This window comes from Chelonia mydas, chromosome 11, assembly GCF_015237465.2.
Source record: "Chelonia mydas isolate rCheMyd1 chromosome 11, rCheMyd1.pri.v2, whole genome shotgun sequence".
Classification (NCBI taxonomy): Eukaryota; Metazoa; Chordata; order Testudines; family Cheloniidae; genus Chelonia; species Chelonia mydas.
In genome coordinates this window covers 36,418,571-36,440,341 of record NC_051251.2, presented here as the reverse complement: position 1 = coordinate 36,440,341, position 21,771 = coordinate 36,418,571, and the positions used below count along the sequence as shown (strand labels likewise).

The 21,771-nt window shown below is 39.7% G+C and overlaps 1 protein-coding gene and 1 long non-coding RNA gene across 7 annotated transcripts in view; one reads left to right on the top strand and one right to left on the bottom strand.

Annotated features, from left to right (window-relative positions):
- LOC119567388 overlaps window positions 1–21,771 on the bottom strand; it is a 165,501-nt gene that overhangs the window by 94,105 nt on the left and 49,625 nt on the right. For both annotated transcript variants that reach the window (XR_005227396.2, XR_005227397.2), the window contains exons 2-3: window positions 20,504–20,645; window positions 5,118–5,365 (exon numbers count right to left, since the gene is read on the bottom strand). This is a non-coding gene — a long non-coding RNA (uncharacterized LOC119567388). The remainder of the gene's footprint in view (window positions 1–5,117; window positions 5,366–20,503; window positions 20,646–21,771) is intronic.
- LOC102936940 (sodium channel protein type 2 subunit alpha) overlaps window positions 1–21,771 on the top strand; it is a 229,300-nt gene that overhangs the window by 179,048 nt on the left and 28,481 nt on the right. For 4 of the 5 annotated variants that reach the window (XM_043525373.1, XM_043525372.1, XM_043525374.1 and 1 more), the window contains 5 exons: window positions 4,656–4,709; window positions 5,250–5,387; window positions 13,755–13,859; window positions 14,249–14,519; window positions 15,003–18,797. In XM_043525373.1, the coding sequence (XP_043381308.1) occupies window positions 4,656–4,709; window positions 5,250–5,387; window positions 13,755–13,859; window positions 14,249–14,519; window positions 15,003–16,174 (1,740 nt within the window). In that variant the 3' untranslated portion in view covers window positions 16,175–18,797. Of the gene's footprint in view, window positions 1–4,655; window positions 4,710–5,249; window positions 5,388–13,754; window positions 13,860–14,248; window positions 14,520–15,002; window positions 18,798–21,771 lie in introns of those variants that run through there. The other variant, XM_043525375.1, reaches the window with a different exon arrangement.

Sequence of the window (21,771 nt, the reverse complement as noted above, 5' to 3'; positions counted from 1 at the left end):
AAAAAAAAGAGGTTAAAGCTCATCCCAGATCTCTGCAGATTTCACTAAAATATTCCAATGCCACAGAGTCAAGATAAATTAAAAATTTACCTGAGGTATTTGTTTTGGGGTTTTTTTGGTTTGTTTTGTCTACACCTTGCACATTAGATAGGGTAAATTTAAAAAAAAAAAGTGATTTTTACCATGGTAGCCCAGTAGGCAAACTGCAAGACCTTGCCCAATTTTCAGAGCAAAAATTATGTAGGGGATAAATTTAGTGATTTAAAAATAGAGACCAAGTAAGAGGGTTTTAAACTACCTTCCTCTTTCTCCATGTTGTATGCTCTCTCCCAGTTTTTCTCCAGTTCAGTCACTTTCCAACCATTACACATGTTTTGGGAGGCTTTTGTTTAACACTAGGCCAGCAGGTTCAGAAGAACTGATTAGTGTCATGATTCTGAGCACAAGTATTTTCCTAGCAGATCATCTGTAGAATGAAATCAATTAGGACAGGAACATGCCTTTCTAATCAGGTTCACTGGGCAAGCTGCTTCTGGGAAAACATTTGTGTGCATAAACACATGCTAATTATTCTCAAACTCTAGAGCTGGTAGTCCTCTGGTGACAGGCTACCATTGTGATTGCTCTTGGGAGAACCAGCACTTAATGTTAGGGAGTGTTAGGCAATTGCATGAATTATCTATTCTGGATTACATGGGTGTGTCTGCCTTTGTTATATGCACTGTGGTTCAACTGTGTATTTGAATATGAATTCCACATGTATTCAACATGTCAACTGATATGTTGTTTCTAGTAAAGTTGAAAACATTGCATATTTTTGTATCATTTGTTTTTACCCAATATTGTTTTATGTAGTAGAGATTACAGTATTAGGGGGACACAGTTTCACTGATTTCATGTTTCTGTTTATTTTTTTCTTAAAGTACCAGTTTTTAACATATCTAATAAGTAATTATTAACAGAAGAGATGGGCAAATGCCAGACAATAATTTCTCATGAATACTCATTTGAATTAACTCAACTTGCATCAGCCCTGGTCACACCTTGATTGTCTTTGACTATTTGAGTAATGTTTTTTCACATTTATGTTAACTGAAAATGACTTCACTTCACAGAATCACTTCAGCTAAATAGAGGCTAAATGCAATAAGAAGGTGCCAGTGAAGAACCCAGGAGGGAGGGAGGAGCCCTTCAACAGCTCTCCTCTGACAATCTAGTTTCTCCACTATATTGGTGGCAATGTGGCATTTCTCAAATCCACCCAGGCATGGTGCCGTATATTGACACATGCCACAGTTGCTTCTAAGACAGAGGCAGTTTGTGCTAATAGATATATGATTAGTAGTTTATTAACTGAGCCAAAAGCCTAGCTCGGGTGGACCTCTCTTGCCACTGTAGCTCCAAAGGGCATGCTATACTGAAGCATTCACTGCTTCATAGAACTCTGCCACATCCTTTTTCATTTGAAAATTGAATCCCATTTGCTTTTGGAAGACTTCTTTTTTTAAGGAAAGTAAAGGGAAATCCCAACAGCTTTGCACAGTATACACTCAATAAAAGGACTTTGGATTGCAGTATATGGTGCCCCTGTAAATTATCTCAGTACCTGTTTTTTGTGTCCAGTTTGCAAGATAATACACATTGGAAAGAATTATTTGAATTGCTTACACACATTGCTAGATATAAAATAACTATGACCACCCAGGAAGAAAACCTGGGCATCATTGTGGAAAGCTGAATGGTTAGTCTTAAAAATGAAAAGTTAAGATGCATAAAGGGAAAGAAAATCATGTCTCGCTCAGCAGTACAGCCTTAGTTGGAATGCTCAGTTCCACTGTTCAATCCTGGTGACCCCATCTGACCAAAGATAGTGCAAAGAAGCAGCATGGGGGGGGGGGGTGAAAATGACTATAAGCATGGAAATACTTTCATGTGAGGAGAAGGGGGAAAATTGGGACTGTTTAGTTTAGAGAGGAGGGGACAGAATAATTAATGATATAGAGAAGTTATTTGAGGCTTCTATTTATCTTAGAGTACAAAACCAAGTTGACATTCTGTGCAATATAGCTCATTTAGTCACTTTCATAAATAATCAGTGGAACTCATTACTGCAAGATAATACTGAAGCCAAGAGCTTGGTAGGATTAAAAGGATTAAATATATATGGATAAATGGGTTCCAGAATATAACCGATATAAACCTGGTTGTTCAGAGCACAAGACAACCACTAGCTGATGGGATTAGAAAGAAATTTGACCTAGGTTATTCCATAATTGTTCATCAGTTTCTCATACCTTCCCTTGAAGCATGTAGCGCTAGCTGCTGTCAGAGATAGAACAATGGTCCATCTAGTCCAGTGTTCTGAGGTAATTCCTCATGTGAAGACACTGTCCCTGCTGAGGTTGAGCTGTTCTTTCTGGCACTGTGGCTACTCTGCTGCTTCTTAAGTGGAGGCACTTGTCCTTACCTACTGCATGGTTATTAGGAAGGCTTCCCTCCATCTGAACTATGTTGCTGGGCACTGTGGCTTTTCTGATTAGCATATATATTGCAGCAATTGTGCTTTGTGTTATTTGCATGACACAAAAATGTTGCACTAGTTGGACAGCTGACGTCAGTAGAAAAATAGTTCCACAACCATGGTTTCTTCCTTTGTTGTTTATCAGATGCTGCACTTATATTTCTGGTTGCCTATATGGAGTAGCAGAGACAGCAATACCCTGGGAGTCTCCATAATCTCTTCTGGTCCCTGTGGCCTACCTATTCCATCCTAGTGCATTTCTCACTGAGCCCCATATTCCATCTCTTGAATATTTTCTTTTTGGACACTATGGAAGTAAAATGTTAACATCATACTATGGCAATCTCTCTTTCCTGCCCATTAGTACATTTTATCCTATGACACACCACAGGATGACCCTTATGTTCCCTTTCCTCCAATCCTGGAGGAACATCATTTTTATTTCAGAAGAACCACCATGAAATGTATTACCTCTATATAAATCCAACTCTCCTTTTTCAGATATACTGTCAACCTGTGCACCATTCTGTGACTGGGCAACAACTTACATCAGATCATCTGTAAAACTCCCTGACTGACTGTTTTTGCTAGTTTTTTTGCCCTCCCAAAAAACAACATTTCTCTATGGTGACATCATACTGTGCGCCCATGTTAGGATGATTCCCTTGCATTTACATGGTGCCTAAACCATGGGTTTAGGGATTTTTCCCCTTCACTGTTTGTATAACTATTTGCCTTATTTACCGTGAATGCTGATGACCAGAAAAGGGAAGTTAGTTATCGGATGCTGCTGCAACATTAACACACCAAAAGGACCAACCTGTCATTCCCAACACTGCTGTCCTGAACCCTGGCAGAGTGGCTATTAAAGGAATCTCACAATGCCCATCGTGAGGCACATACACATACAAAACTTTTGTGTGCCAGACAGAAAATTACAGACATCAGTAAATGCAGTTCAATTATTTTATCCAGGATAAGAGGACAATGTCTGCACAACTACAGAGTGATAAATTTGTTTCCAGAGCCAAGGCAGGAGAAGCCATTACAGGAATCTAACTACAGCTTTTCCGATTAAGAATTTCTTTGTATGAATGTGATAAGAGAAAATTAAATTAAAATTTGTCTGTCCTCTGCCAATAAATGTTAGATTTTTTTCACCTAGGAACAATGGATAGAGCAAAGCCTAAATGCCCCCAAAATGAAAAGTTTTAAATACATAATATTTCCCAAGCCTGCTTATTTTCTGCTTTTTTCTTTGTAAGCTGTTCCAATCCTCTCCCTGAGAAATTCAAAGCCACAGTGGTCTGTGAAAGCCTTTTCATGCTTGTAACAGTCAGAAAATGGAAACAGAAACATTACCATGTGAGTTAGCTATATGACTGATTAGCTCAGATGTTGACCAGAATTCAGCCCATCTATGGACTTTTGAAGAGTTACTATAATGATTTAAATAATGAAGACATCCCGGAAAATCAAAATTTATTCAGGGGTATTCTGTGATTAAATAAAAAAAAAGCAACTGAATTAATTGGTAAATTATTTGTTGTAAATTATTTTACTCATCTCTTTCCAAGATACTAACTTTAAAGTAGAGCTGTGCAAGTAAGTGATTTGTTGGTTCATTGGCAAGTCTGAATTTCTTTTAAAAAAAGTAAAGTGGGGTCAAACCAAAAATTTGAAGAAAAATTCACTTTGTGTTGAACAAAACATTTCATTTTGATTTTGAGATTTTAAAAACATTTTTGTGTGAAATAAAATTAAAGGAGATTTAAAAATGAAAAGTTGTTTCAGATGGAAAAATTGAAACATTTCATTTAGAAAATGTCAAAATATAACATTTTGATGTTTTTAAAAAATTTTCTTTAACTGAAACAATTTGGCAAAACTGACATGAATTTGTGAAATGTTTCAGTATTGCCATATCTGCATTTTTGTTTTATTTTTTTGCCCCCAAAAATTTGTGGCAAAAAAATTCTCACTGCTATACTTTAAGTACTCTTTTATTCTATGAATATGCAAATACATGGTGTGGGAAGTGGTCTTTCTTTCATAAGAAAATGATTATAAAATGTTTCACATTTTCTTTGATCTGAAGCTTGACACAGAATTTTAACACATTGCCTTTTCATAGGCTACATTTAAAGGATGGATGGATATAATGTATGCAGCTGTTGATTCCATAAACGTAAGTACAGTACATATTCTAAGTTTATTTGTTTAGAGTGGGTAGACTCTAAGGTGGACATAACACTTCTTTAATATCTAATTTGAATGGCAGTGAACATGAAAGCTTAAAACATGGCAAGTGTTGTATACAAATTACATTTATAAAGTAATTAAGTGTGCATTTCAGATGGAGCAACTTGCTTTCTTACAGTAGTTATTTACATTACGTTTTACTAACTAAATAAAAATAGATTAACAAAGGCTAACAAAGAATGCTTACGTACTGCTCCAGAATAGCCAAATTTCATGGCTTTCTTGCTTTTTTCTTAATGAAATAAAACACTCTGCATCCAGTTTTCAAAAATGACTTGGAAGTGTGCACAGACAACTTGCATTTTAATGTACCAACTCTCACGTATGCATTTACCTGCTTTGTGTACCTGGTGTCCACTGAAACACACAAATTGCAGAATTTTAGGAGGCATTAGAAACGTCCTCTTCAGACAATTGGTCTCTTATTATTAGTGCTGACGTTTTGCTATTTCTCCTTATTTTGTAGATAGAGCAGCAGCCCAAGTATGAAGAAAGCCTGTATATGTATCTTTACTTTGTCATCTTTATCATCTTCGGGTCATTCTTCACTTTGAACCTTTTCATTGGTGTCATCATAGATAACTTCAACCAACAAAAAAAGAAGATAAGTATTCTAGCATTTCATCACTACATCAGAAAGAACTGAATATAAAATAAATGATTTAAGCATCTAGTGGCCAGTTTTTATAAGGGACAAAAATCATCATCTGAACTCTCTCATAACAGTTATAGGGAACATGGGCCATATTTGAATCTGAGCGTGAATAACTTTATCTGATCAATTATTAAATGAAGTTTAATATTGATAAGAAATGTTAAAGCAGATTTTGACACTAGGTGACAGGGCACTAGAGCAGACCATGTACTTACTCTGGTGACCCCACCACCACCACCCAAAATTGTTCTTACTAATTGTCATAAGGAGTGAGTGGAAATGTATGAAAGAGTAATTGCTGATGAACAGTTAATCATATTTAGCAAAGTGAGAATGGGCCTTATATCATTAGACGTCTGTTACCAGCTCCTTCTCACATGGGTCTCTCATGGTAAGTTCTATGTTGCAGTTAGAAACCCACGGCTAGCCCATGCCAGCTACTTGGGTTCAGGAGCTTGGGCTGTGGGGCTGTTTAATTGCAGTGTAGACTTCCAGACTCAGGCTGCAGCCCAAGCTCTGGGACCCTCCCACCTTACAGGGTCTTAGAGCATGTGGGCCAGCCCAAGCCGGAAGTCAACTCTGCAATTAAACAGCCCTTCAGCCTGAGTTCTGTGAGCCTAAGTCAGCTGGCACAGGCCAGCCACAAGTTTTTAATTGCCGTGTAGACGTACCCTCAATGTCCTCTAAATAAAGGGACATCTGCTTGTTGTCACTAATGGATTTTGCAAGAAAACATTCTCTTCAGACTGGAATCTTCTGCTGCAACCTCAGAATGAAAAACCAAATGATTGGTCCACGTTGAACCATGGTCAATATGTTGGAACCCCTAATTAGCCTTTGAAGAGTTCTCCAAGGATTGGTCTTGGGACCAATTTATTCAATATTTTTATTCCTGATCTTGACACTAAAAGCAGGAGTGTGCTAATGAAATTTGCTGTTGATACAAAGCTGGTCGGCATCGTCTATACAGAGGAGAATCAGAACATTAGACAGAAAGATCTGGGTGACCTTGAATACTGGAGTGATAAAATGTGATTAAATTGAATAATACAAAGTGAAAGGTCATGTGGTTGGGGTCTAATAATAAAAAAAAATTCTGCTGCAAGCTAGGGGCTCTTCAGTTTGTAGTGACAGAGGAAGAGAGAGACCTTAGTGTGTGGATCAATCACAGGGTGTCTATGAGCCACCAATGTGATGCTGCTGTGAAAAAGGCAAATGTGATCTTAGGATGCATTAGGTGAATCATTTTCAATAGAAAGAAATATCAATGCCATTGTACAAGGTACTGGTAAGACCTCATTTGCAATACTGTGTACAATTCTGGTCACCCATTTTCAAGAAGAATTAATTTAAACTAGAATAGGTGCAGAGAAGAGTTAGTAGGATGATCGGGGATTGGTAGGCATATCTTGTGAAACTGAAAGGACTTGGCTTGTTTAGCCTAGCAAAAAGAAGGCTGAGAGGGGATAAGATTTCTCTCTGTAAATACATCAGAGAGGTAAATACGGAGGATGGTAAAGAGCTATTTAAGCTACAAGACAAAATTGGCACAAAAACACATTGATCTAAACTGACCAGGTACAAAGTCGGGCTGGAATTAGGAGAAGGTTTATAACCATCAGAGAGCTGAGGTTCTGGAACAGCATCCCTGTACCTTGTGGGAGCAAGTTAATTCATTGTAAGAGAGAGCTGGACAAATATCTGAGTGCAATTGTATGATGGGGAGGTTTGTGTTGATAGGGGGCAGGGCTGAGCAGCTCTGGGGCTCACTTCCTGTTTGTCTTATGTTCATAAAGCTCATGTTTCAGGGTTTCAGCCAACCACCAACAGGGATCAGGAAGGGATTTCCCCTCTTCCCCAATGTACTCTGGAAGGGATTTTCATCTCCTTCCTCTGAAGCATCAGGAATGGCCATGGCTGGGGATGGGAACATTGGGGGGTGGGTCAGGGCTTTGAACATTTTCTCTTTTTGAACATTGGCTGGCTGTTTCTTGCTCACATGCACAGGGGCTAATGGATCACCATATGTGGGGTCAGGTCAGATTGGCAGTGATGTTGGGGGATTTTGCCTTCCTCTGTAGCCTGTGGGTGCAGGTCACTTGCCAGGATTATCTGGACATATCTGATTTAATCATTTCCCTGCCACTGTGGGGCCTCAGGCACTGGTGCACCTCAGTCCCTCCTAGTCTCTGTGTGTGTAGTCTCCTTTGGGTTGTAATATTTCGGTCTCATTTCAGTTGTTGGGTTAGTGTGCAGGTGCTGGAGGCATTGGCAGCTTGTGCCAAAGTGTCAAGTTGCAAAGAAATCATTCTAAGCGTATGTCTACAGTATGAAATTATTTCAAAATTATTGTATTTGAATTTTTGAAAGCTATTTTATACATGGTCTTCTGTGTCCCCACTAAAGCACGTGAATTCGGCGGAGTGCATCCACAGTACCAAGGCTAGCATCGAATGTCAGAGTGGTGCACTGTGGGTAGCTATCCCACAGTTCCCACAGTCCCCGCGGCCCATTGGAATTCTGGGTTCAGCTCCCAGTGCATGATGGAGCAAAAACATTCTCGCGGGTGTTTCTGGGTGTGTCTAGTCAGTCGCTCTTCCCTTCGTGAAAACTAAGGCAGACAATCGTTTCGCGCCTTTTTGGCATGCAGATGCCATACTGCTTTCAGCAGACGGTGCACCGCTGCTCTCCTGCTACTATGAATCCACCTCTCCTTTCCTCTCATCTTCCTATGTAAACTCTACTATCTACTCTTTCTCTTCCTCATCGAACGCTTCCACTGCCAAATCTGCTCGACCATCGTGAACCAAGCAGGACAGCTTCTGCCGCCAACTCTGCTCTCCGGCTACTGCCGCGCTTCCGAGCTTCTCCATGTTCTCTGTCCTGAGCTCCCATCTCCATGAAGTCTACAGAAGACAACCATTTACTGCCTTTTTATGGCTACCGTGAACTGAGCAGCACAGCTTCTGCTGCCAACTCTGCTCTCCCGCTATTACCGCACTTCCAAGCTTCTCCATGTTGTCTGTCCTGGGCTCCCGCCTCCGTGAAAGCTACAGAAGACAAACATTTACCGCCTTTTTTTGGCTACCGTGAACCGAACAGCACCTCTTTCACGGCCACTCTGCTCTCCTACGTTTCGTGCCCTTTTTCCAGGATTACCCGTGCAGGCACCATAGCCATGGAGCCCGATCAGATCTCCTCTGCAGTTTTGATCATTGTAAATACCTCGCGCATTATCCAGCAGTATGTGCAGTACCAGCAAAACCGGGCAAGGAAGCGACAACAGCACGATTACGATAGTGATGAGGACATGGACCCAGATGTTCCTAGAAGTACGGCATGTGGTGATTGGGAGATCATGGTGGTGCAGGTTCATGCCATGGAACGCCAATTCTGGGCCCAGCAAACAAGCATAGACTGGTGGGACCGCACAGTGTTACAGGTATGGGTGATTCCCAGTGGCTGAGAAATTTTCGTATGCGTAGGGCCACTTTCATGGAACTTTGTGACTTGCTTTTCCCTGCCCTGAAGCGCAAAGACACCAAAATGAGAGCAGCCCTCAAGTTGAGAAGCGAGTGGCCATAGCCCTGTGGAAGCTTGCAACGCCCGACAGCTACCCGTCAGTCGGGAATCAGTTTGGAGTGGGCAAATCTACTGTGGGGGCTGCTGTGCTGCAAGTAGCCAACGCAATCATTGAACAGCTGCTATCAAGGGTAGTGACTTTGGGAAATGTGCAGACCGTTGTGGATGGCTTTAATGAGCTGGGGTTCCCTAACTGCGGCAGGGCGATAGACGGAACGCATATCCCTATATTGGCCCCGGAACACCGGGGTGGTCAGTACATAAACCGCAAGGGATACTTTTCAGTGGTGCTGCAAGGGACGTTTCACCAACATCAATGTGGGATGGTCTGGTCTGTTTGAACAGCTGCAGGAAGGAACTTACTTCCCAGACCAGAAAATTACTGTTGGGGATGTTGAAATGCCTATAGTTATCCTTGGGGACCCAGCCTACCCCTTAATGCCACGGCTCATGAAGCCGTACACAGGCACCCTGGACAGTAGTAAGGAGCAGTTCAACTATAGGCTGAGCAAGTGCAGAATGGTGGTAGAATGTGCGTTTGGATGTTTGAAAGCTCGCCGGCACAGTTTACTGACTCGGTTAGATCTCAGCACAACCAATATTCCAATTATAATTGCTGCTTGTTGCGTGCTCCACAATATCTGTGAGAGTAAAGGGGAGACATTTATGGCGTGGTGGGAAGTTGAGGCAACTCGCCTGGTGGCCAGTTTCACACAGCCAGACAACAGGGCGATTAGAAGAGCGCAGCAGGGCACGCTGCACATCAGACAAGCTTTGAAAGCCAGTTTCATGACTGGCCAGGGTATGGTGTGACAGTTGTGTTTCTTTCTCTTCAAGTTACCTGCCCCCTATATATAAGAAAGGAAATAAAGCCACAATTGTTTAAAAACCGTTCTTTATTATGTGTTGCACAAAACATTGAGAGAAATCAGAAGCTAGACCTGGGATGAAGGGGGGTATTGGGTTGGAGGGTGGAAGAGGAGGGAAGGACAAGTCCAGAAACCAAATCAAAATTTTGGATATGGCAGCTTTCTGCTGCTTGTGCAATCCTCTGGGGTTGACTGTGTGGGTCCCCGTAGCCTCCCCGCCCCATGTTCTCGGGCGTCTGAGTGAGGAGGCTATGGGACTTGGGGAGGAGAGAGGGCGGTTATACAGAGGCTGCAGCGGCAGTTTGTAGTCTTGCTGCCTTTCCCACATTGGATCCACCATACAGTGGAGCATGTCAGTTTGCTCCCCCATGAGCTTGACCATAGCATCCTGCCTGCTCTCATCACACACGTCCCTCCTCTCTTCATATTCATGTAACGCTTTACGCGACTCCGCAATTGTTTGCCTCCACGCATTCAACTGTGCCCTATCAGTGTGGGAAGACTGCATGAGCTCGGCAAACATGTCGTCCCAAGTTCGGTTTTTCCACCTTCTAATCTGGACCAGCCTCTGGGACAGAGTCGATAGGGCCTGCATTGAAACATCTGCACCTGGTGCGGGAGGAGAAAAAGGGAGGGTAATATTTTAAAAGATACATTTTAGGGAACAAAGGGGGCACTCTTTCTCAGTGAAACAGGCAAGTCCTAGTACACAGCACATGTTCTTTCTGTACAAGGTCTCATTTTGCCTCTTATACTGAAGTGTCTGCCACTTTGGTGTGAGTAAGCCACCACACGCGGCCAGGCAACAGAATTCAGCTTGCAGGCAGCCATGGTAAGTCTTAGGGGCACGCGGGGTTCTGCTTCTTCCACATTCATTTCAATGCTTTCAAACTGCTGGGCCCCCTTTCCCATAGTAAGCAATGCCTGGTGAGTTTGCCATATAAAAGGAGGGCCTGTGGGCTCTCTGGGATGATCGCTTCACACAACACCCTCCCCCACACATACACCCACCGCGTGGCTCTGATGAGGCTCTGAGCAGGGATGAGCCCTTTAAGCTAAATGCGAACAGCCCAGCGCAGCTGAGTTTCTCTCCTCCCCCCACCGCATGGCTCCGATCAAGCTCTCATTCACCAGAAGTGCCTTCTCCAGGTCATGGTCCGGGAGCATGCCTTGGGAGTGTGGGGAGGCTATTGGCTCCAGCGTTAAGAATAGTTCCTGGCTAGGGGGGAAAACAGATTCTCCACTTGCCGCCTGTGCACTGTCGTCATCGTCCTCTTCGTCCTCCAAAAACTCATCCTCCTCGCTCCGTGCTACTCCCCCCTTGCAGGTGTCCACAGACAGTGGTGGGGTAGTGGTGGCGTCACCCTCCATAATTGCATGCAGCTCACGGTAGAAGCAGCATGTATGGGGCTGTGACCCAGAGCACCCATTCGGCTCCCTGGCTTTTTGGTACACTTGCCTGAGCTCCTTGATTTTTGTACAACACAGCTCTGTGCCCCTGGAGTAGCCTCTTTCTGTCATGGCCCTGGAGACTTTAGCATACGTATTTGTGTTTCTTTTTTTGGAACGTAGTTCTACCATAACAGATTCGTCTCCCCAACATGCAATGAGATCCAGTACCTCCCGTTAGGACCATGCTGGAGCTCGTCTGCGAATCCGGGACTGCGTGGTCGCCTGTGATGGTGGTGACCGAACAGGAAATTCAAAAGTTCCCGGGGCTTTTGCTGCCTACCTGGCTTGTGCATTGGAGTTCAGAGTGTTGTCCAGAGCGGTCACAAGGGAGCATTCTGGGATAGCTCCCGGAGGCCAATATCGTCGAATTGCGTCCACAGTACCTGTAACCCGGAACTGCGATCTCGATTTTAGCGCTACTCCACTTGCTGAGGTGGAGTACAGAAATCGGATTAAAGAGACCTTTAAATCGAAAAAACTGATTTGGTCGTGTGGACGGAATCAGTTTTATTTCGAAGTAAATCGGCTAATTCCGAAACAACCACGTATTGTAGACCAGACGTAAGAGTTCTACTTTTCTAAAGCCAAGAGAAGAGTTAGCTTCTGCTTTTGCAGATTCTTGGCCCAACCGATTAAATTAAGGGAACAGTTTTCCCTCTTAACATTCCTTTGAAGTATTAAACTAATTCTTCCTTGTGTTAACCTTACAAGCTGATTTAATTACTGAGGGCATGTCTATAATAGAAATGCTGCACTCTACTATATACACTATAGCAACAAAAGTGGTTTCTTCCATCGCGGTAGTAAATCCAGCTCTCCGAGAGGCGATAGCTAGGTCAACAGAAGAATTCTTCCATCAGCCTAACATTGTCTACACAGTAAGCTTAATTACATTGCACACAGCATGACATTTTTCACAGCTCTAAGCGATGCAGTTTTATCTCCCTAACTGTGTGGTGTAGACCCACTCTTATTGTAGTAATTGGCGAGCCAGATAAATGAATCCATTTATCCTTAGGTTGAAATTCAGTTGTAGCCTTTATTTTTTTTATTGCATTGTGTTATTGTTAATTAAGATAAACTAGAAGTGAATCAGTGACTTTTGTTTAGCTTTGCATTTGTTTGCTTATTCTTTTAATAAAATCCATAAAAATATATTAGACTAGTTTCTCTTTCAAAACTTTAGTGTGGGTAAACAACTGAACCAGAGGTAAAGGTAAATCCATTGAGTAGTCCTGAACCCACATTTCAATCATTTGATTAAAACCCTCTTACCATTATACAACAAAGAGGTAAAAAAGAGCAGAGAAAAAACCAACTAAAACACTTCCCTTTTATTTTGTATCAAATAAAGAGATAATTGTCTTTTATTTTTGAAGAATTTCAATCTACACTGGTATCTGAATATTATCAGTAGCACTTCTTCCAACTACAAACTGGAGCTCAGAAAGTTGCATATGGTTTCCTTTTTTGCTTTAGTATGGAGTTGCCATACCACAGCTGTGGGGAAATGCAGGGAGCCCTTGTAAGAAAAGGAATGAGAGATAGGAAGAGGCCACACAGCACTAGAAAGAGTAAACATGAGAAAGCAAACCGTATAAGGCAAGAGTGAAGCCTTTGTCAGCTGCAAAATTACCAACCCAGAGATACCAAATCCTAAAATTGTTGCTCAGTGCTACAAGAGACGAGAGGTTCATGGTGGAATGCCCCGCTGGTAATGGTTTTGTAGGAAGAAGCAAGCCATGGAAATTTGATAAAGAGTTTTTAAAATAAAGTCAGAGGATTATGGGAAATCCAAGTGGACTTCTATAGCCTAGGAGTGAATTTGACACATAGCTGGGATTGAAAAGGTCCAGCACAATTTACTTGTATATAGTAAACTAACATTTATGGAAAATTTGTATTAAATATACAAATATTCAGAATATGGATCTTCCTAATCTATTGTAATTGAAGACCTATTAATTATTATTTTTTCTTTTTTAGCTTCAGAACTCATTTCTTGTTGATGGCGAATTAACTTACAAATATTGAAATCACTAATACAGCTGTATCTCCTGAGTATCAGTAATATCTTGTAATGCATTATTTTTCTATATATTTATAGACTTAATTTTTATTGATGCCAAATATCTCTAAATTGTCTGCTCTTTTAATGAGTGCTGCTAGGTAAAAGCTCAGTTTTTCTACCCCGTCTCCCGAACATTAAACAGCCTCATTTTTGCGCATTTTTCTAGCAAGTCTTCATATACTCTTAAAGAATTCAGTTCTATGTAATCTATTTTGATCCCTGAATTTTGTCTTTTGAAAGAATGAATACCTGTATAGTAAATTCTGTGTTTGTATATATTTGAATAACAGTAAAATAATATCTCTAATGACATGGTTGTAACCAGTTATTTCATTTCTTTACCTTGGAGGTCAAGACATCTTCATGACAGAAGAACAGAAGAAATATTACAATGCAATGAAAAAGCTGGGATCCAAGAAACCACAAAAACCTATACCTAGGCCAGCAGTAAGAATGCATGTTGTTTTACATTCATCTGAATTTGGGGTCAAATCACAATTGCAAGCTGTGTCAAACATTTCTGGATGTTATAGTTGGAAATGGAAATTTATGCATATTTCTGTGTGGTCACAATACAATCTTTGAATTGCTTCAGGTGATAGCTCTCAGTATAAAGTATAAAACCAAGCCATTTCCTGGAGGAAAACTTAGACTGGCAGACTCATTTTCTACACTTTTTCAGATCTTTTGTTTCACTGATTCCCAAAGCCTTCCTTTAAAAAGAAATAAACTGCATTAGGGCTTTTCTTTCTGAACTAGATCTCATCAGTTTCTCTCTCTGTGTGTGTGTGTGAGATATTTAATAATATCTGACTTACTCTTTCACTTTTTTTCAGAACAAATTCCAAGGTTTGGTGTTTGATATTGTAACAAAACAAGCATTTGATATCAGCATCATGATTCTTATCTGCCTTAACATGGTCACAATGATGATAGAAACTGATGACCAGAATGATGAGATGAAACATATTTTATACTGGATTAACATAGTCTTTATTGTCCTTTTCACTGGAGAATGTGTCCTCAAACTAATTTCACTCCGTTATTACTACTTCACCATAGGCTGGAACATTTTTGATTTTGTGGTTGTCATTCTCTCCATAGTAGGTAAGAAATAATTATATTTAAAAGGAATCTAATGAATGGAAGGGCAAACATTTGTAAAAAAAAAAATTGTTTTAACAATGGAAGTTTCACAAGATCAGATAGATAGTTACTTAGTTTTCATTTCCCTTGATTCCATAGTAAACAGGAAACATACATGAGAGCATTTATAGTAATATGTACGTTCCCATTCTCAACCTCAGAAACTGCAAATGGGCTTTCTTCGTACTTTAGGGTTAATTTTAATATCCATTTGTTTTTCATAACCCACCATAAAAAGTGCCAAAACAAATATGGTACCTGTGCAATTCCTTTTAATAGATGCTATTATGCAAAACGTAAGAATGCACATTATGACTCTCTCCCTATTCAGAATCTCTACTAAGGATAGATATGGCCCGTCTTCATTTATGCTCTGTGATATGGAAAATTTAAATTGTTATAAAACAGACGATCCTTTTTTGTTTTTGTTTTGTTTTTTTACAGGTATGTTTCTAGACAAGGTGATTGAAGAGTATTTTGTGTCCCCCACCTTGTTCAGAGTTGTCCGACTCGCCAGAATAGGTCGAATCCTGCGTCTCATTAAGGGAGCAAAAGGGATTCGCACTCTGCTTTTTGCTTTGATGATGTCTCTTCCTGCTTTGTTTAACATTGGTCTCCTGCTTTTCCTGGTCATGTTTATCTATGCTATATTTGGAATGTCCAACTTTGCCTACGTTAAGAGGGAAGCTGGGATTGATGACATGTTCAACTTTGAAACTTTTGGCAACAGCATGATCTGCCTATTTCAAATTACCACGTCTGGTGGTTGGGATGGTTTGCTGTCACCAATTCTTAACAGTGGAGAACCGGACTGTGATCCTAATAAACCTCACCCGGGAAGCTCTGTTAAAGGAGACTGTGGTAACCCTTCAGTTGGAATTTTCTTTTTTGTCAGTTATATTATCATCTCATTTCTAGTTGTAGTAAACATGTATATTGCTGTTATTTTGGAGAACTTCAGTGTTGCTACAGAAGAAAGTGCCGAGCCCTTGAGTGAGGACGACTTTGAGATGTTCTATGAGGTTTGGGAAAAGTATGATCCAGATGCAACCCAGTTTATAGAATACAGTAAACTGTTTGATTTTGCAGCCTCTTTGGATCCTCCTCTTCTTATAGCAAAACCAAACACTCTTCAGCTTATTGCAATGGATCTGCCCATGGTAAGTGGTGACAGAATTCACTGCCTTGACATCTTGTTTGCTTTTACAAAGCGTGTTTTGGGGGAAAGTGATGAGATGGATGCACTTAGAATACAAATGGAAGATCGTTTTATGGCGGCCAATCCTTCTAAAGTCTCCTATGAACCAATTACAACCACATTAAAAAGAAAACAAGAGGAAGTGTCCGCTACTGTTATTCAGCGAGCTTACAGACGTTACCTTTTAAGGCAAACGGTGAAAAAAGTTTCATTTATGTATTGCAAAGAAAAGCATGGTCTGCCTATCAAAGAAGATAAGCTAAGTGAAAACTCAGCTGCAGAAAAAACAGATAGGACCCCCTCCACAACCTCTCCACCTTCCTACGATAGTGTAACAAAGCCAAACAAAGACAAATATGAAAAAGACAATTCAGAAAAAGAAGACAAAAGTAAGGACACCAGGGAAAGTAAAAAGTAAAAGGAAACAAAGAATTCAATTCATGACAAATTGTTTACAGCTTGAGAAAGTGACATTTATGTCAATAGGGCTCCTGTAGAAGGTCTACACCAAACTGACAGCTTTTACAGATATATATATACACACACACACACACACACACACCCCTACACCTTAAGGTCAGTGCCTATATCAAGACAGACAGTGACCCCTCATCATCAATCTGTGACTCTGTAGGGTAACAGCCTTGCCAAGAGATGATTGTTTCCATTACCAGCTGGTACTGATGAAGAGGAGTCACAACATTGCTACTCAGACTGTAGAGAACATTAAAGGGTGCAAATCTATCATTCTTAAAATGCGTGTGTGTTAACAACAAATACTTCAGTGGTGTAATTATATCCATTCTGTGCATTTCTACAGCCACATTTGTCCTACTTTTAAAATTTCTGTTGGTGCAGTCATTTGTTTTAATTCACAGATTGTTCTATGTGGTTCCTTTATGTTGGGGAAAGGAGATAAGTGCTCTTTCACAAGTATTCAAGTGTCAGATACTATTTATACGGCATTGATAAGGCGTGCATGGTTCTTAACAAGCCAATTTAAAAGCAGGGTCCCTGCCCCATGACCTTAAATCTAAATCAGATCAGTGCCATCACAAAAAGATGACAAGACCATTGGGGATATAGACAAGACATCAATAAATACCAGTAGAGGAGTCTGCCCTTGGAAGAGGGTAGTTATTGCCACAGAGAGCTGATTCGTTTATTAGTTTCACTTTTTTCTTTTTGGTTATTTAGTTTTTGATTTTCTTAAAAAAATAATTATTTACCTACCATTTTAAAGTCTATATGTGGTGAGTTATTATCCTCTGATAATGATTCTCTCTCGTGTTCAGATTGAAGTGATTTGCATGAAGGCATGCTGTACTTATAGCTCATGCATGGAAAAACATGACATCACAAAGAGCAGCAGAGTTCTATCTACTTTCAGGTTTCAGGCTGGCTCTTAATTTTGAAGTATTTTAGCTATCATGAAATAAAACATCCAGAAAAATCATAATAAATATAAAGTCAAAAAGAATACCCAAAAATGGAACAGTCATTTTTCTGGTTTGGTTGGTTGATTTTATTGCCTTTTAATGTAAACTTATTACATTTCAACAGTGCACTCCATATTTTCTTCTAAGGTCTGGAGCTACATTCTGTCTCTACTTCTCTTATTCATGTGAGTAAAAGCCATTTAAGATAAAGGGGGTAACGTGCAGATCAATGGGAACGTTAAGAACCCTTGGGACAAATACTGCCTTGATTTATACCTCATGCCCACAAGCCAACCCTATTAGGATTGCACAGGGGAGACATGGCAGGGGAGGTGTAAATCAGGGAAGAATTTGGTCCCCATGTGTTTTTGTCAAGTGTTCTGCTATGAAATTATTCTTCCCTAAACAGTGAAATGTCCAAATAGGTGTAGTTATTCTGCTTTATCCTACAGTATTTTTTAAATGTCATCTGTTGTCAGCAAGGTTGACATTGTAATTGTCAATCAAATGGCTTTTCATATTTAAATCGTTGTTTGACACAGTGGTACATATTTGAGCAAGCAAATAATGACCTGACCACAGTATTTATTGTATTAAATATCTACCTTAATCAGTCAAGTTTGCAAACTCTCAACAGATAATATGATATATTCTGTACTATTATAAATAATTTGAAAGTTGTCACTGATGCATGTTTATCTGTATCTTACGCCTTGTTGCTGTATCTTACGCCTTCCAAAGTTCAGAAATCTAATATGGGAAGCCATGTGTCAGTGGAAAAGTGAAACAAATTGTTCAACCAGACGTCATTCCTCATGTCAGTAAGCAACAGTTTGCTGCTATTTAAGAGATTATTTTTCTTTAATTTTAATTTTAAAAAATTAATCAATATCATGCGGTGTATAATTGGACTATACAGGACATGTAAACTGCTTAACTTGTTGAAAATGTGGGGTTAGAAAACAGTTTTATAAAAAACTATGTTATTTTTAAAAATCACTTTATTTTTCAGCATTTTGTACCTATAAGCAGCTACAGTTATCCTCAAGTTGTTGTCAGTCACTTTTTTGTTCATTTCTATTCCTACTTTTTTTTCATTAAGAAATTTAAGATCTGAAGAAGTGAATGGGTAGTTGTACGCTTCTGCTTATTATTATACTTGAACATACTTTAATATGAAATAATTTTAAATAAAATGGGGACCAGAGTTCATTTGCCTCTGAGTACGTTGGTTTTTGTATGTGGAAAAAGAATGGAGAAATTTGTTGAATTTCTAGCGCTGCTTGCATCTGAAGTTTCAAGGTAGTCTTATTCATAGAATCCTTGATCTTTCCAATTGTCTGTTGTTCTTGTTGATTCATGATGCACTAGAACTGTTCAAAATATAATATGGGATCCACAATCTTTTTTCACAAGAACAAAGTAGTGAACTTGTATAATGCATCACATCAGGATGTTTTTCTTTCTTACACAAGGTGGAGTTAAACATAGACTCTTTCTTTTACTAAAAATATTGATGTGTAGTGTATTGGTGAACTGCATGCCGGAAAATGTTTTCCCATAAATACATTACTAACCAGACAAAAGAATAAAGATTACATTTTTATCATATGTACTTGTTCAATCTGTGTTTATTATGTAAAATTAATACACAATAATAAACGGGTTGCTATTAAAATGAAAGGGGAATGGCTTTAGTGATGGGGCAAAGGGGTCTTTGACCCTTAGACCACAAGTTACGTTATGGTTCAAGTCAGTATTGATAGAAACTTGTTACCATCTGATTATTTTTTAAATTATGGGAAAGAATTAGTGATCTCAGTTCAATTTTTAGTAAACAGCATCGCAACACAACAATAAGAGGCACTTGTTCAGGGTGTTGTAGCAGGTGGTCCAAGAATTAAATGGGCATGGTGACTTTAATTACCATTTTATCCTCACAGGTTCCTCTAGATCAGGGGTCCCCAATGTGGTGCCTGTGGGTGCAATAGCGCCCCCAGGGCAGTTGTGTGGGCCCGCAGGACACCACGCCGCCAAAATGCCACCGCCGAGCGCAGCCACCTGAGAACCGCCCACCGAAATGCCAGCATTTCGGCAGCGGGGTGTTTGGCACCCGCCACTGTTGGAAATATGAATGTGCTATTCCCACAGAAGGGTTGGGGACCACTGCTCTAGATTAAGCCTGAGGTACTGGTGCAGTGTGGGGACTTTTGTACTGCTGATGCCCATGCTTGACACATTCTGTGAACTTAAAGAGGATTCCAGCCTCCAACACTATCTATATATAAATGGTCAGTTTTCAGAATGGAGAGCGGTAAATAGTGGTGTCCCCCAGATGTCTGTACTGGGACCAGTCCTATTCAACGTATTCATAAATGAACTGGAAAAATGGGTAAACAGTGAGGTGGGAAAATTTGCTGATGATACAAAACTACTCAAGATAGTTAAGTCCCAGGCAGACTGCAAAGAGCTACAAAAGGATCTCACAAACGTGGGTGACTAGGCAACGAAATGGCAGATGAAATTCAATGTTGATAAATGCAAAGTAATGCACATTGGAAAACATAATCCCAATGATACATATAAAATGATGGTGTCTAAATTGGCTGTTACCACTCAAGAAAGAGATCTTGGGAGTTATTGTGGATAGTTCTCTGAAAACATCCGCTCAATGTGCAGTGGCAGTCAAAAAAGCTAACGGAATATTGGGAACCGTTAAGAAAGGGATAGATAATAAGACAGAAAATATCATATTGCCTCCATATAAATCCATAATATGCCCACATCTTGAATACTGCGTGCAGATATGGTCGCCCTATCTCAAAAAAGATATATTGGACTTGGAAAATGTTCAGAAAAGGGCAACAAAAATTTTTAGGGGTATGGAATGGCTGCTATATTAGGAGAGATTAATAAGACTTGGACTTTTCAGCTTGGAAAAGAGAGGACTAAGGGGGGATATCATAGAGGTCTAAAAAATCATGACTGGTATGGAGAAAGTAAATAAGGAAGTGTTATTTACACCTTCTCATAACACAAGAACTAATGGTCACCAAATGAAATGAATAGGTAGCAGGTTTAAAACAAAAGGCAGTATTTTTTCACACAACTCACAGTCAACCTGTGAAACTCCTTGCCAGAGGATGTTGTGAAAATGTCTATAACAGGGTTCAAAAAGGAACTAGATCAGTTCATGGAGAATAGGTCCATCAATTGCTATTAGTCAGGATGGACAGGGATGGTGTCCCTAGCCTCTGTTTGCCAGAAGCTGGGAATGGGCGACAGGGGATGGATCACTTGGTGATTACCTGTTCTGTTCATTCCCTCTGGGGCACCTGGCATTGCCCACTGTCGGCAGACAGGATACTGGGCTAGATGGACCTTTGGTCTGATGCAGTATGGCCGTTCTCATGTTCTTACATAGCATCTTCCACAAAAACATTAGATTCACTGTTAAGGAAAAACAAAAAAAAAATAATTATGAAAGTAAAGCATTCAATTGCCATAAAAATAACAAATGTTAAAATATATTTGTTCTTTGCATAATTATTTTAACATTTACAACTTTCATGGAGCCTAAGGCTGCTCTGAAAACCATCAGTAGTTTTTATTGACAGTGTACTTGAGTACTGTGCAAGACACAGAAGCTCATGGTGTTTAAATACATGGACGGAAACACAATACCCTGAGAAAGGGAAGATTCAATCTTAGTGTTTTTTTTTTAATCATCTACTCTTTATCTCTTCTTTAACATAATGGGTTGGAGGTTTATCATTTGTTGACCTTGCAGAGAAATGAGTTTCAAATAATTAGAGCTAAGATTTAAGTTACTTGATTAACATTTTCAAAATGTTTTTTGTTGTTGTTGCTTGTTGACTCATTAGCTCAAATTAACTAAGAGAACAACTGTTCAAATACTCAATACCTAAAAGGACTTTCAGTTTTTTCCCGCACATTTAATTTGCTTTAAAATTCTGTATCATAGTAAGAATAGATACTTATTCCATTATAAAAAATGTTTAACTATACATTCCAACTATAAGCAACTAAAAACCTCAGCTATGCAGTGCATTGATTGCAGGTTCCAAACAAACAAAACTGTGCACAGTTTTTGGTTACTGTGTTGGATGCACTCTTTGTTCAATGTATATGACCTACACTACATTGTTTTCTTAAGACAACACTGGAATGATAGTTCCCTTTTTTACAGTGTATTTCCTACTGTAACATGCTAGCATACACTTGCATTTATTTGTGGTTATTAGTAACACCATTGTGCCCTATAGCAGGCACCGTATGCTTGTGCTAAAGGAGGATCTCCAGTAGCTGATACCAGTGTAGAGCCTATGACAAATAGTTCAGCAATTCTGATTCCATCCAATAGAGGGCACAAACTCAAGGCCATTCATTACAATATTATGGCTGCTCTTTAAGATTTAGGCAACTAAGGAATTAGTACATGAAATAAATGATAAAAATAATAATGGAAAATATTTTATAGATTTCTATATAATTTATAGTTTTCCTAGTTTGTTTTTCCAGTTAAGTAATTTCAGATGATGCTGGAATGTGACGA